Source organism: Eubalaena glacialis, chromosome 8 (genome assembly GCF_028564815.1).
Source record: "Eubalaena glacialis isolate mEubGla1 chromosome 8, mEubGla1.1.hap2.+ XY, whole genome shotgun sequence".
NCBI lineage: Eukaryota > Metazoa > Chordata > Mammalia > Artiodactyla > Balaenidae > Eubalaena > Eubalaena glacialis.
In genome coordinates, this window is record NC_083723.1 from 107,417,286 (window position 1) to 107,433,235 (window position 15,950).

Here is a 15,950-nt window from a genome sequence, read left to right on the forward strand (position 1 = left end):
CCCAGGCAAGTTAAGTGACCTATACCTGATTACCCAGTTAGCACTAGAACTGTTCCAGTGGTCTGTTCTTATCCGGAAGCATTGTTTTAATTTCCCCTAGGTTCTTTCACTTAGAAAATTCACTTAGAGTTTGAAATTATATGAAAATATGACAAAAATCTCTTAAAAGACAACTCTATGAATGGCAAGAATTTTCTTAAGTAGTGTTACAATATTTCCAGGTGCATTTCAACCCTTCATGATGGGATGTAATTTAGATGACAGTCTCCGCATATATTGGCCTAGGGCATGTCAGAGAGTAGATGGCTTTATAGTTTTCCTGTAATGTATTATATTTAACTTAAAAAAATGGTAGGCATGCATAGCCAGTAGACATAAGATATTTACAAAGGGAAGAAATATTTGAAGAAAGGAAAGGCACTATTATTTTATAAAGCAAGGTAGAAATTTTCACTGGTTACAGAGCAAGAAATGTTTTATCACGTGATAAAGTCCATAGGTATAATAGACATTTCAGAATTAGAAGAAACCAAATTCTCAAGATACCTGGAATGACTTAAAAGTTGATTTCTGAGGAGTTAAATCTACCACAATATATTTGGAAAAATTTCCCCCAGTTTCCATGGGAATATCAAGGCTATGCATCACTTTATTCTTAAGATATCTAACTTTAACTGACAGCTAGTTTTAACCATTGTTTTTTGTATTGTAATAGAAAACAGTTTTAATGTGAAGTTTTTTCAGAAGTAGCTAGATAGCTTTATGTTATATTTTGCACTGTATATTCCTCTGGGATTTCTTTTTTTTTTCTTTTCCCTTTTTTTAACTATCTGAAGCTGCTTTGTTAAGAAGCTGGTAAATGTAAATTTTTTGTGGCCTGACACAGAAACTCCTAAACTGGCTGCACATCAGGATTCCCCCTGGACACTTTAAAAGTACTGAATCTTTTTTACCCACTGAAGACCTATGGAATCCGAATCTTAGGGGATGCCTCCTAGTTCTCTTTATATTTATAAATCTCTCAAGATAGTGGTTCTGCAGCAGCCCTTCCGTATGCCTATATTTAGGAAATACTAGTATTTATTTTGGAATGTTAGCCAGGTTAAAAATCTCATTTTTAAGTTTACTTAGATGTACCTTCTTAAATGATCTTAGAAGCAATGGCTTGATCTGTGTGCCTGTACTTAAATTTTGTTCTTAAGTTTATTTTTTTTGCACATATTTTTCTAATTTTCACAGAGACTGTTTATTTGTTTGGTGGCTGGGATGGAACACAAGATCTTGCTGACTTCTGGGCGTACAGTGTGAAAGAGAACCAATGGACATGTATCTCTAGAGACACTGAGAAAGAGGCAAGTTCTCAGACTTTTCATCCATCTGTATTACGATAGGGGTGTGGTCGTACACCTCTTTTTCTGAATGATTTGTATTCTTTGTAAATGTCTATCAGCAGTGGTAGCAGAATAATTTGTGGTGACAAGTTTGGTTTAAGTATTCTTGCATTCCAGCTTCTATACCTGGTTCTTCAACTGTTGGTACATGAACAAATCTATTTTATAGAGATAAATAGAAATGGGTATCTAATATAATTTAGTTTTTAACCACTTCAGTTAAAATGTAACTGTGTAACTATTTTTTTTTCTCATGTTCTTGTCACCTCTACTCTTATTTTGAACATTTATCTTATTTTTATTTCCTCTGGAAAAATGTGCTTTTGATTCTTCACTATCTTACTATTTTGGCCCCTCACTATTTGACTATCTTATCAGTTTTCACAAATGATGTATATTTTATTTTTAACTAAAATTGTATTTATGTATTCATATGTGAGTGTGTCTGTTGATACATATATACATAAAGCTTTTCCATAGTGAATAGGATGTCTTGGATTTACGGCATTCTTTTATTTAATTTTTTGAATTAAATAAGTGCATAATTAATTATACCCTGATATAAAGCACATATTCATATATTATTTTTTTAATCATTATAGAATTTTTTATTGTACTTTTTTCCCTCTAAGCAATTTCAGATTACAAGGTGAAAAATAAACTAAAACAAAACAGTAATAGCAGCAATGAAAAGGTGAGGAAAAGACCTAATTCAAAACCACTGATTTTAATCTAGGAAGGCCATTTTTTAAAAATCTGGTGCTGTGTCTTTAATCTTAGGAAATTAGATCCTTGTTTACTTGGTGTGTTCCTTTGTTAATCATTTGGGTAGTTTTTATCTTTTTAAAGAGATCTTAAAATTCTGATTTCTATTTATTATCCCTGTGAAAATGGCCTTTGCCTTTTCAATATTAAAGTACCATTTTCTGAAATGATTATTTTTATCCTCACCAAAAATAAAGACAGATCTTAAAAGAATACATATCTGATTTCTCTTAAACTATTTTAAATCTGAGTTAATTGTATTTGTAATTATTCTTGCAAGAAGCCTACAATTCATCCTGAAATCCTCCCTCTTCTTCATTGAGGGTATCTAATTAGGGCCTAAAGTTCCACCGGTTCTAGCACTCAATATTGCGTTTCAGATGTTTCTTCCTCTCTATTCCTTTTGGCACTAATTCCAACTTTGTGGTTTCTTTCTTAAACTTTTTTGCTTCCATTGTTGATCTCCAGATCTATTGTCCATTCATTACCACAGTCTTTAAAAAAAAAAAAATTTGGCCATGTGACGCCTCTGCTTAAACCCTGTGGTTAGCCTCAGTCCCTGTTTCTGTTATCTACTGCATTCCATATATTACATTACAAGCACCCACAAAACTTTAGTGGCATATAGTAATAAGCATTTATTTTGTTCACAAGTCTGTAGATTGGTGCGCTCACTCATGTGCTGGGAGTCAGCTGACTGTCAGCTAGTCTAGATTAGCTTCTGAGGCTACTTGGCTCTGTTCTACATAGCCACTCACCTTCCTCTTGGCTAGCATGAGTCTTGTTCTCGTGTAGGGGCAGGGCTGCAAGGAGGATGAAGTAGACATGAGCGCTCAATTAGATTTGTTATTGTCCCATTTTCCCAAAAGAAGTCATGGGACCAAATCCACAGTTATTGGGTGATGGGCAGCACTGTCCAAGGGCATAGATACAGGGAAGTGTGAGTAATAACAGCAACAACAATAATAAAGAAGTTTATCTACCTTAGTTCCTTTTGCTTAGAGTAAGAACTTCAAATTTCTCATCATAATTTGGTCCCCATCTACTTTTCTAGCCTCATTTTTTGACTTTATGTGCTAGCCATACTTATAGTTGCTAGAATTATTCAACGTTCTCACCTGTGTTCTTTGTAATAGTGTTTTCCCAGTTTGGAATTAACAGAGGCTGCTCCTCCCATGCACCCAGCTTTTATGTAGTGTATACCTACTTACTCTTTAAAACACAGTTCAGACTTCAGTTCCTCTGTGAAGCCTTTCTTGACTTCCCTAACCAGAATTAGAAGCTTCCTTTGGTGTGAACACTTAACCCCTTACATTCCTTGAATGGGTTACTATAATCATTGGTTTACATTTCTGTTTCCCTGTGGAGACTCTGAATTCCTTAAGGCGTGGATCATACGCTTACTCTTCAGTGAGTAAACAGTTCAGATAAGTTAAATAAAAAATTAATGCTGGAGAAAAGCAAAGGAATGACAAATACAAAATTCAGGAGAGTGGCTGTTTTGGCAGGAAAGGGCGATGGATTACAGGGGTCCTCAAAAGTAATGTTAATGTAATATTCTAAGTTATATTTAGAATGCAATTAATTATTTAAAACTAGTACTGGGAAAATACAGAAATTATTTTGATGAGAACACTTTTTTCCTGTTATTTTGAAGTCCATAGAGATAAGTAAAGTGGTGATCCAGTACTGGAATTCAGATTTATTATAATTTATTACTACTTTCTTCATTTAAACACCTAAAAACCTTTTGTTGATCCAGCAGTGAAGTGAATGAGGATATATGGCTCCAGCAAAATGCTCATTCCTTCCAAAATTGAACAGAGTTTCATTTTGTTTTTTTACACCAGTAAGTACAAGTTTTATTGTTTGATGATACCCCAGTGCATATGTTTTAAAAGTATGATATGCAATTAAAAAGCAAAATTACTATGTATAAAATAATTAGGCAACAAGGATATATTGTACAGCACAGGGAAATACAACCGTTATTTGATACTCACTTCAAATGGAGTATAATCTATAAAAATATCGAATCACACAGAAAAACCAAAATTAATTTAATTCACTTTAATTTACTTAGACTAAATAATGTATCTAATAGCTCATGTAGTAGATTGAAAGATAATAGAATGGCTCAGTTTTTAGAATAATTATTTTAAATGTTCATGTAGATATATGCATGTAAGTTTTTATCAGTTCAAAACAAATTATATTTTTAGATTTGCATTTTTATGAATCTCTTTAATATCTAGCTTAGTGGAAGACAGCTAGATTCTCATATGTGCTTTTGCATTTAATCTTTTGCAGCATGTTGTTTTATGTGAGATATATGAAGAAGATTGGACCTCACATTGATACATTCTTGGAAAGGAATCTATTATTTTAATAGTAGCCTTTTTATATAATAGCACATGTTCTTTTTTGATCTTATACCCCAAATTGACAAGTTGTTGTTTGCTTCTTAAAAATAATTGCACTGTAGTCTCTGAAACCATATCAGCTAATGTTTTGTAATACTGTTACATTAAAATCCACTGATCTGTGTTGCTCTTTGAATGGATCTTTTACCCATGCTTGTTTTTTTGCTCAGTGTGTTGGTCACCTGAAAAATACTGGTTCCCTGAGTTATGCAGGTCTTCAAATGTTGACATATTATTATACAGTATCCCCCAAACCACATTTGATCACTCTTATTAGAAAAATCTTTTAAGTGTTGGGAAGGTGTCAAGATCACAGTGTCAGGTAGAAGTTTTCTAAAATTCTAAATTTGCTTAAAAATATGCATTTTATTATTGGCAACAAATTTTATCAGTTGTTTTTCTTCAAAAATAACATACTTACTTCATTTATTTTTCAGAAAATGTCTGAATAACCATACTTGGATTGTTAGTTTTCTTTTGAGTAAATATCATGTTTCCTGGAAAAAGCAGCTACGTCAGCTTGCAACTCAAACAACTGCATAAATGCTTTTCCTTGAGACAACCATCATATATCAAGTAGCACTGTTTTTTAGTTTTCTAAATCTCTTTAATTGTGACTTAATAGAAGGCAGCCAGATTCATATCTGCTTCTGCATTCAGTTGCTATATCAAAAGTCATGTAGCCTCTGGAAAATATCACATACACTTATAAGAGAGTAAGAGTGCAAAGACACATTTTTTTATCTTAGTATTGTTATGAAAATAACTTTGACTTTGTAGAATCCTTGAAGACCCCAGACTGCACTGAGAACTGCTGCTTTAATCCACATTCCCTTTTCACATATAAACAGTTACCCAAATAATGCCTTAGTAATGTCCTTTATAGGTATCTTACTGTTACCCCAAACCTCTATCCCTGACCCAGGACTCAATTCATGATCATGCAGTACATTTCAGTGTCATGTTTCTTTAGTGTCCTTTAGTCTGGAACAGTTCCTTGACTTCTCTTTGTCTTTCTTGACCTTGGCATTTTTGAAGAATACAGGGCAATTGTTTTGTAGACTATCCTTCAGTGTGGTCTGTCTGGTGTTTCCCCAGGATTGGATATAGGTTAAGCATTTTTAGCAGGAATGCCATGTGGAGGACATCGGGTCCTCCTAAGTATGTCCTTTCAGGAGACAGGCACATCATGTCAGTTTGTCTGATGTTAGCTTTGATCACTTGCTTAAGAAGGGTGCTCACCAGATTTCCCACTCCATAATTAATAAGTAATTTGTGGGGAGACATTTTGAGACTATGAAAATATTCTGTTACTCATCAAACTTTTGCCCTTTTAGCATCCATTGATGCAACTGTTAAAGCTTTTCCCAAAGTGGTTGTACTATTTTATATTCCTTCCAGAAATGTATGAGAGTTCTGGTCGCTCCCTGTCTTCTTTCCCTGTTGAACTGCTTTGGCACCTTTCTCAAAAATCAATTGAGCATATAAGTATATGTCTCTCTTTGGACACTAATCTGCTCCATGATCTTTTGGTCTATTCATATTCCAGTATGACACTCCTTCAGGTCAAGTAATGTAAGACATTTTTGTTCTTCTTTTTAAAAATTATTTTGACTCTTCTAGGTCCTTTACATCTTCATATAAATTTTAGAATCATATTGTCAGTTTCTAAAACTGTTGGACTTATGATTGGAAATGTGTTCAGTCTATAAATCAATTTGGAGATAATTGATGTCTTAATGATACTGAGCCTTCTGATCCATAAACAGGGTTAAATTTCCATTTATTTCAGTCTTATTCATTACCTCCCAGCACTCGGAGTTTGCAGATTAGAGGTCTTTTTTATTTTTATTAAATGGATCCCAGTGTATTTTATTTTTCCATGCTATTGTAAATGAAACTTAAACATTTTTAATTTTCAACTTGTTTGTATCATGTCACTTTTCTAAGTCCACTTATTATTTCTAACGGTTTCTCTTCTGTTCTATGTTGATTTCTTAGGATGTTTTAAACAAATAGTCCTGTCATCTGTGAATAGAGACAATTTTAATTTCTTTCTTTCCACTCTCTTTTTCTGTCATAACTTTTAATTTTATTTTTTAATGCCTTATTGCACTTCCAGTACAGTATTAAATAGAAGAGATGAGAATAGACATCCTTATTTTGTTTCACATCTTAGCAGGAAAGCATTCTGTATTTCACCATTAAAGGGAAAATTAGATTTTAGGATTTTCATACATTCTTTATCAGATTGAGGAAGTTCATTTCTATTCCTAGTTTGCTGTGAGTTCTTCCTCATGAATATTTGTTGAGTTTATCAAATGCTTGTTCTACAATATATATATATATTGATAAGATCATGTATTTTTCCCCTTTATTCTTTTACCTTTTTTTTTGGCCACGCCACGTGGCTTGCAGGATCTTAGTTCCCTGACCAGGGATTGAACCCAGGCCCCGGCAGTGAAAGCGCAGGGTCCTAACTACTGGACCACCAGGGAATTCCCCCTTTACTCTTTTAATGTGGCAAATTACCTTGATTGATTTTCAAATGTAAAATTGACTTTGCATTTGTGAAATAAAACCCTTTTAGTTATGAAATATTCTTTTTATATATTGCTGTATTCTAGTTGATATTTTGTTAAAGATTAGTTTTATGTCTGTATTCTGAGGTATACTAGCTACCTGTATGTTACTTCTGCTCTTCCTCCTTTGTAATATTGTTATTTGGTTTCAATGTTATGTTGTCCTCATAAAATATGTAAGTTAGGAATGAATAGAATACAGGTTTGAAAAAGGAGGTCTTTTTCTTCCTCTGTTTTCTGAAAAATTTTGTGTAAAATTGATACTATTTTTTCCTTAAGTATTTGATAAAATTTACGAGTGTAGGTATCTGTGGCTGGCCTTCTCTTTGTGGAAAGATTTAAAATTATGAATCCAAGTTTTCAGATTTTCTCTTTCATCTTATGTCAATTTTAGTAAGTTATATTTTTTCCAAGGAATATGTCCATTTTATCTACATGGTCAAATTTTACTATGTTTTTCATGATAGTTCCTTATTTTCTTTTTAATTTCTAGTGACCCTATGTTGATAGTATTGCTTTCATTTCTGATACTGGCAATTTATATTTTCTCCCTTTTAAAAAAAATTAGTCTTGCTAGTGGTTTATAATTCTATAAATGTTTCAAAAAAACAACTTTATTAATTTTCTCTATTTTTTTGTCTGTTCTGTAGTGTCTTGGTTTCTAGTCTTATCTTTATTCCCTTTTTTCTCCTTAGTTAGGAAGTAATTTGCTCATCATTTTAATAGCACTTGTGCTTATTAAGCTGAAGCAAGAAATTCTGTTATTCTCCTATTAAAACTTCAGATTTCACACTCTAGGAAATATGGCATAGATACATTATATCTTACCTGATATTTGTTTTTCAGATTATTTAATTACAGAGGAAACTCTTTCTTTTTTCTTTTTTTTCTTTTTTTTTTTTTTACTAGGCAAAGAACTTTATTAACCTTTGTTTTAAACTTTATTCCCAGGCTTCTTCAGCTTAATTAGCTGCAAAGAATGAATTGTATATAAGCAAAAACCGAAAAGAGCCGCAGTGTCCAGGGGCTTGGGCTTAAAAATATTAAAGATCTAGATTTTATCAGATCCATAAACAAAATTTTAAAAAACAGTCATATAAAATAGCAGCTCCCAGTAACTTCTTCAAGATTTATCTTCTTCAGAAGTTAACTCAATTCAGTTTGCTTCATTCTTGGAAGCCTCATCAAAATTCTCCACAAGATCTGGAACTTCATCATCGTCATCCTCTCCAGTGGCAAGCGGTGCTTTTCCATCCACAGGTTATTTGGGCAGAGCTTCAGCCAGTCTCCTTAAACTGGTCAGACTGTCTGCACCAAGGTGGTTTAAGGTGCTGGGTAGCATTTCTGTCAGCTGCTTTGTCTCAGCATGGCCTATAATGGTGAAAATGTTTGCTGCCAGAGATGCCTGAACTTTAGGGTTGTTAAAGTGGATCACTGTCCCTTGGTTTGTGAACATATTCACTTCTTCAATACCAGAGATATTGTTTACCCCTAACTTCTTTAAGGAGAACTAAAGTTTTTTGTCGTCTCCTGTGGCTGTTCTATGAACCACCTTCTTTCTGCGAGCAGTTCCTTTCCCACCAGTGTGCACTTGTGCCTGCAGTTTGGCGAGGTTTCTCCTGGTTCATGATAGTTTCTTTCATCTTGTTGCAGTGGAAATGGGGCCGTGTAGGGGGCTAGGGTTGGCACTTAGGGGTTCTCGGGCAGACCAGCTGAGGTTAGGAGCACACACACAGGGACACAAGATGGGAGCTAGAGCGGAAATTCTTTCTTAAGTAACATTTCTACCTTATCTGCTGAAGATTTTCCTTGACAAAAATCTCTAAAAATAATTTTTAAAATAGTAATTAGCGTGAACACTAAATTGCAGATTCAAATCAACTTAATATCTGGATTAATAACACTAATGTCAAACTGTTCTTCCTGTCTAATATTTTTATTCCTTCATTTAATCTAAATAATGCTGGATTACTCTTCCTATAATACTGCTTTTTTATTTTATATCCTTCTCTAGAAACCTATAATAGTTCTTTAATGCTTGCAAGATTACATTCAGTTCTCCTCTGTCAGTCATTCACAGGCTTTCTATTTCTACCTTATACTTCAACTCTGTTATTTCTGTGGCAGGAATTCTTTGTGTATTTTTGCTTTTGTTTCTCTTACCTTCGGGAGAAAGCAATCTGGAAGAGTGGAAAGAACACAGTGTTTGGCTTGGTTACACTGGGGCTTAGATTCTCTATCTTAGTTTTGTGACTATAGACAGATTACTTAGACTTTGTGAAATGGTGATATTATTTCCTTATGGAGTTGTTACAAGGATAAATGAAATATATACACACATACATAGTAATAATATAGACAGAATTTAGTAGATATTTAACAAATATTAGTTCTCTTTCCTTTTCTCTCTTTCAGCTAATCCAGTCCTACCCAATTGAAGTTCCTTTTTTTTTTTTTCATGAACTCCTTTTTTGGGCCTTATACTACAGTTTTTTGTTGTTGTTTTTTTTACCTTTTATTCTGTCCTGTGATACAAGTGATCTCAACTAATTAATTTTTATTGATAATATATTGTTCTTCATTTTGTTCCTTAGTTGTTTAATGCAGCCGAGTCATTCTGTCAGGAGAGTCAATTTTATATAATGTAAAGGCTGGATGAAGAAGTTAAGACTTGGATTCTCATTCTGCTTCTGTCACTAGCTTACTAGCTTTCAGGATGATATCATTCCTCTTTGAGCTTATATCTCCTCATCTTTAAAAGGAGATCATTAAACTACACTTTTATTAAGGTTCCTACCAATTATGAAATTCTAAATATTCTTGGAGTGCCTGTTTTATGCTAGATTCTGATGAAGTGTACAAAAATATTTTGAAAAACCAAATGTGTCTTTAAGTAGATTGACATGTACAAAAGAGTTAAGGTCTATACACAAATGACTAAAATGTAATGGAGTATACAGTAAAAGCCATATAAGTGTTATAAACAGAGTGCCATAGAATAGAGAATAGTTCATCTCATCTTTCCTGGTAGAGTTTAAGCTTTTCTAAGGTAAGATTTGTGTCTCCTACTGCTTCTTTTATTTTCCCCTAGAGATTTAAGCCTAGTATTGGACATACATATTAGTTGGACTTGATATAAGATTCTGAGCAAACCTTTTCGTGAAAGGAAACAAAAAAGGGCATTTAATTTTGTCTTCTGTTATTTATTCTTTGAATTTTTTTCTTTTCATTCTTTTTTTTTGCTCTCCACAGAATGGTCCTAGTGCTAGATCATGTCATAAAATGTGCATTGACATTCAACGAAGGCAAATCTACACACTGGGGCGTTATTTGGATTCCTCTGTGAGGAACAGCAAATCTCTGAAAAGTGATTTCTATCGTTATGACATTGACACAAACACATGGATGTTACTCAGTGAGGATACTGCTGCTGATGGAGGACCGAAACTGGTGTTTGATCATCAGGTTTGGTGCACAGATAACTGTATGGTGGAATTAATTAGTGCTCAGTGACTCTTGCTCTTAGAGTTTATTTCACATGTTATGCTGAGTTTTCTATTAGTGATTTCTACTACAAATACCTATGACAGATGATAAAAAGAATTACTGTTTCAGTAGGTATAAAGTTATTCTTTAAAAATTTTTTTCTCCTGTTTGGTGCAGAATAAAATACTAAGATCTCAAAACACAGTTGTTAATTTATAAAAAATTTATAGAGAGTAGATGGAGCAATACGTATTAGGAAAAACAAATTTAGTTTTATGATATTCATAAACCATACCAATAACAACTTGCCCTTTTAAAACTTTTTATTCTACATTCCTGGAAAATTTTAAATTATTTTATAATGAGTTCAAGAATTTGAAATGTAGAGCTTTTCTTCCAATGCGAGTGAAATATATTTACTTTTGTATATAATCACAAACTTAGTATAAAACAGATGAGAATTTGGCATGTACTAGATGAAGTTTAAATTCAGCACCAATAGAAGTCATAAAATGATGTTGTAGACAAGAAGACTACATACAGCAATCTCTTAAACGATTTAAATATTAATATGTATGTAGCTGTCATCTCATCATCCCCATTATCATTGTTATCTGTCTTTGAAAACTTATTTTATATCAGTTCAGTACAGGTAGGTACTACCTCAAACAAAAGAGTAGCCACTTTGAATTCTGTAGGCAGTTTTGCTTGGCTTAACCCATGTCCAAAGGTTTTTGGAGTATGGGGAAGAAAAAAACTTATAAAAAATCTGTAACACTATTGATGAACAAAGCATTATGTATTACTTGAGAAATGGGGGGTGGTGCTAGAATTTATGACAGAATCTAGCTTATACCTAATATCTAGGCATTAAAACCCAAGTCTTTATTTATTGTTTCTTTACCAGTTTTTGTTAATTCTTTGCTTTAAAACTTTCCTCCTGCCATATTTATACTAACAAGTAGTTTTTATAGGAGAATGGTAAGGAAAAGAGGAGTGGCTTATATGCCTGTTGAGTATGTGGTGGGTGGAAAATCAAAAACATTAGTCTTCAGAGTACTCCCTAGATTGAATTTGGAACTTGTGCTGGCTGTACATAACCGAGCTCTGTAAAGCTTTGCACTTCTCTGCTGACATCCTCAGTGTTGTTCATGTGGAAAATAAGAACTCCAAAAAAAGTTAGACTTCTTCTGATCTTTTAAAAACAGAACATCAGCAGATAACATTGTTAGGGAAACAATTTATTTTCTTGCCTCCAACTGGTTACAAATTTCTTTTCCAAAAGAGGCTTATGTTTTTACGGGTTGAAAAAAAGAATAACTTAGGGGTAGTCTGAGTATAGCACATATGCTGTCCTTGTGTGGGGCCTTTGTTTCTCTTGACTTTGGTAAAACAGAATGTTCCCTGAAGCCTAGGTTCTGTTAAATAATGCTTGGTTTTCAACTCATTAGGTGTTGTTAACAGAACACTAGGGGTGAAGAAGCCAGGATTTCAGTGCTAATTCAGCCAACAGCTGCTTCTGTGACCTTGAACAATTAACACAATGTATAAGCCTCCATTTTCTGTTCTGTTTCATGCAAATAAAGTTATAAGTTGGAACCTACTCCAAAAATTACTTGGAGTTGTTTGTGACACTTTAAGATTTGACACTTAACATTCAAATTTGAGAGGAACGTGAGAAAGTTAGAGGCCTGAAGATACGGTTAAAAGTTACTTTGCCATTTTGAATTTTAACATATTAAAAAAATTAAAATTCAAAGACATTTGTATTTCCTAAGGACATAGTGGCAGCTTAGTTCTGAAGCTTTCCATGTTGTTGCTTTGTGTGATCTTTCAGGAACAATGAGAACCAAACAAAAAGATTAAAAAAAAACACAAGTCACATATTCAGCAAAACCAGAAGCCAAAGAAAACCCACAACTCCCAATTCCTTGTAAGTTTAGCCAAAAACAACTGGAATACCCAGAACCTGTATGGAAACTCACAGCAGTGTAATGGGGAGAACTGGGAATGTAGAGGAAGCTTAGCAGAGGTACATCATAATGAAAGTGTCATGAGCAGAGCAGAAATTGAACCCAGTGCAGCCACTGGGGGAGTCAGTTAAGTAACATGTGGAAGGTGCCTAGCAAGGCCCATAAGTGGTAGATATCAGAAAGCACCATCTTCCAAAAGTAAAGGAAACACTATGACAAGTGGGGACAGTAGCTCTTTTTGCATGTCCATTGAAGGAACTGGGGGAGCTCAAGGCTCGAGATAGAAGCCCCCTAAACCAGATGAGGTTCATAGTTAGAGAAGATGGCTTCACAGAAGCGCCATATTTTGAAGAAGCCATTCAGTTCAGTAGCAATAGAGGAGGAAGTCCTTGAGCAAGAATGTCACACTTCCATAGGGACCTTGTATTATCTGGTCCAGGGGAATTCAGCTCATTTAAATATGAAAAACTAAAAAGCACTAAACACCAAATCTTTAGAGAAGTACTCTAAAGAAAAATAAAAGGAAAAAGAATAGCAAAAACTTTCTTTCATGCAACAGCAGATGAAAATTATATTCCAGTATTCTAACATAAATTAATTGACTTAATGAAGCTTGAAACTCTGAAGAAAACTACAAGGCATACATTCAAGAATGCAGATGAGATGGCCAAATAATAGGAGCAGGTGTAACTGGACCTGGTAGATCTCAAGAAAGAAATTGAAGAAAAATATAGTAACACTTCAAAAAATGAAGACTAGTTTACAAGGAGCATAAAGAAGAATAGGTTAGGGTCATAAGAAATAAGAAAGGCAGGTAAAGAAAACAAATACAGATATAAGGGCTAGCCAGAAAATTATAGCTAGAGAAGGCAGGCAAAAGAGAGCCAACATACATGTAATTGGAGACATTAAAGAAGAAAACCAAAACAGTGGAACAGAAGAAATATTTATACATAAAATTCAAGAAGACTTTCCTCAAGAAGGAAGCCTATTCCACGTAGTATAAGAGGACCTGATATTGATAAATTCAGGGAAAATTGACCTAGGCATTCAACTCTAAGATATATATTACTGACACTGAATTTCAAAGATAAAGAGGCCATTTGGTGGGCAACTAGATGAAATGATCCAGAAGTAAAATGAGACTGATATCAGATTTCTCTACAGCTGTATTCAGTGCCAAGAGACAATAGAGCAGTATCTAGAAGGTATTCAAAGAAAAGACAGTGTGAGCCAAGGATTTTATATCTAGCCAAACTGTCCTTCAAATATAAGCACATTTTGAGGAAATTGCTAGAAAATGGAATGTGAGCTAATCAAGAAATGACAGGAGAAACTTTAATCACCGTATTGGAGATCTCAGCTCATTGACATTCTCCCTGAGTCAGTGTGGATCATTGGCAGGCTGAACATACATTTTTACCCTCCTCCTGCCCAACATCCTGTGAAATGACAAGAGAATACATTAGTAATAGTGTAGAAAAACAAGAAAGAATGCCCTTAGGGAATTTAAAATATTTGAGGGAATTTCTCAAATAGAAAGCAGGTAGGATCAGATCCAACCAGAAGAAACCACATCCTATAAGATAGCAGCAACTTGAGTCTCAAAGTATGTAGTTGGGGCAAGCAGTAGATTATCAGTTGGAGATGAAACAGCAGGACATTTTCCAGTTTGACTGAGTAGCACTGAGCTGTGATAATTATTAATAGGTCAAGTGTTCAGTGTGGTCATTGGAGCTGGACAGATAGAGCAATACTTCTAAGAGGCACTGGAGAGCTGCTGCAGAACCTTTCACAGCATCATGTCTCATCTTGCCTTACCCAATCCCCTGAGGTAGACTACTGTATATGCAACAGGCAGATGAATAGGGATTCTCAGATACAAAGAAGACTAAAACAATAACCCCCAAATCCAAATATTTGACGATAATTAATACTATGAGATATGAGGTACTGAACTCAACAGATTAAGAATCAACAAAGAAGAACAGTTTGTAGTGTGAATTGAAGAAGTCTTTAAGATAAATTTAAGTGATTTCTTAGAGCAATTCAGGAGGCTATTGCATTCATGAAAAGGAAATATATAGAAAAATTATAAATTAAAGATTTGATAGTGAAATTAAAATCTCAGTAAATAGATTAAAAAGCAGTGTGGACATACCTCTAAATGGTTACTAAATTAGTGAGGTAAGATTATGAGAGAAAAGTTAAACAGAGAAAAGGATCTGAAGTTCCAACATCCACCTTATAGGAGTTCTAGAAAGAGAATGGAGGCCAAAACAACAACAAGAACAAACCACTCAAGGTAAAAATGAAGAAAATTCTCAGAGCTGAAGAAAGATAGTTTTCAGAATGAAAGAAATTCCAAGTGCAGATCAGAATGAATGAAAAAAGAATATCCCTACCTAGATATTTCCGTAATGAAATTTCAGAACCAAGGAAGAAGAGAAAATCCTAAAAGCTACAGCAAAAACTGGTTACCTTTGTAGGTAAGCAAGGATCAGATTAACATGAGGCATTTTTGGAGGTTGGCGGGAGGTAGGGTAGTGGGTTGGACAATACTACTTAGAAGGCTTTATAGCAATAGCTTCAAATTTTGTGAGTAGGAAATTATCTTGAACCCAACCTAACCCTAGCCAATTTTGTGTTCATGTGATAAAATAAAAAGACGGTTTCAAATTAAAAAACAGTTGGGGATGGGGTGGGGAATAAGTGGCTATCCATTATTTGCTTTTATTTTATTTTTATTTATTTGTTTATTTATTTATGGCTGTGTTGGGTCTTTGTTGCTGCGCGGGCTTTTTCTAGTTGCGGTGAGCGGGGCTACTTTTTTGTTACTCTTGTTGAGGTGCATGGGCGTCTCATTGTGGTGGCTTCTCTCGTTGCGGAGCACGGGCTCTAGGCGTGCAGGCTTCAGTAGTTGTGGCTTGCAGGCTCTAGAGCGCAGGCTTCATAGTTGTGGCCCAGGGGCTTAGTTGCTCCGCAGCATGTGGGATCTTCCCGGACCAGGGCTGGAACCTGTGTCCCCTGCATTGGCAGGCGGATTCTTAACTGCTGCGCTACCAGGGAAGTCTTGTTTATTTGCTTTTAGAAATTAAATACCTAACCTGACAGAGTAGACTTAAAAGATTTCTTCAAGTCTTGAGGGAAAAGATTCTATGATCGCACAGAGTTTAAAATAAGCCATTGGATTTTCAAACATTTTTCAGAGATTAAAAATTAAAAGGAAACCATAAACTGATGAACAACATAAAGTTTCCCAGAGTGATTAAAACTTGTTATGAACAACATAAAGTTTCCTAGAGTGATTAAAACTTGTTATTTGATAAT

At 34.4% G+C, this 15,950-nt stretch overlaps 1 protein-coding gene and 1 pseudogene across 4 annotated transcripts in view; one reads left to right on the forward strand and one right to left on the reverse strand.

The window, feature by feature from the left end:
- MKLN1 (muskelin 1) overlaps positions 1-15,950 on the forward strand; it is a 326,912-nt gene that overhangs the window by 257,772 nt on the left and 53,190 nt on the right. For all 4 annotated transcript variants that reach the window (XM_061198731.1, XM_061198728.1, XM_061198730.1 and 1 more), the window contains 2 exons: positions 1,240-1,352; positions 10,414-10,626. In XM_061198731.1, the coding sequence (XP_061054714.1) occupies positions 1,240-1,352; positions 10,414-10,626 (326 nt within the window). The remainder of the gene's footprint in view (positions 1-1,239; positions 1,353-10,413; positions 10,627-15,950) is intronic.
- On the reverse strand, positions 8,282-8,804 carry LOC133096466 (transcription factor BTF3-like; annotated as a pseudogene).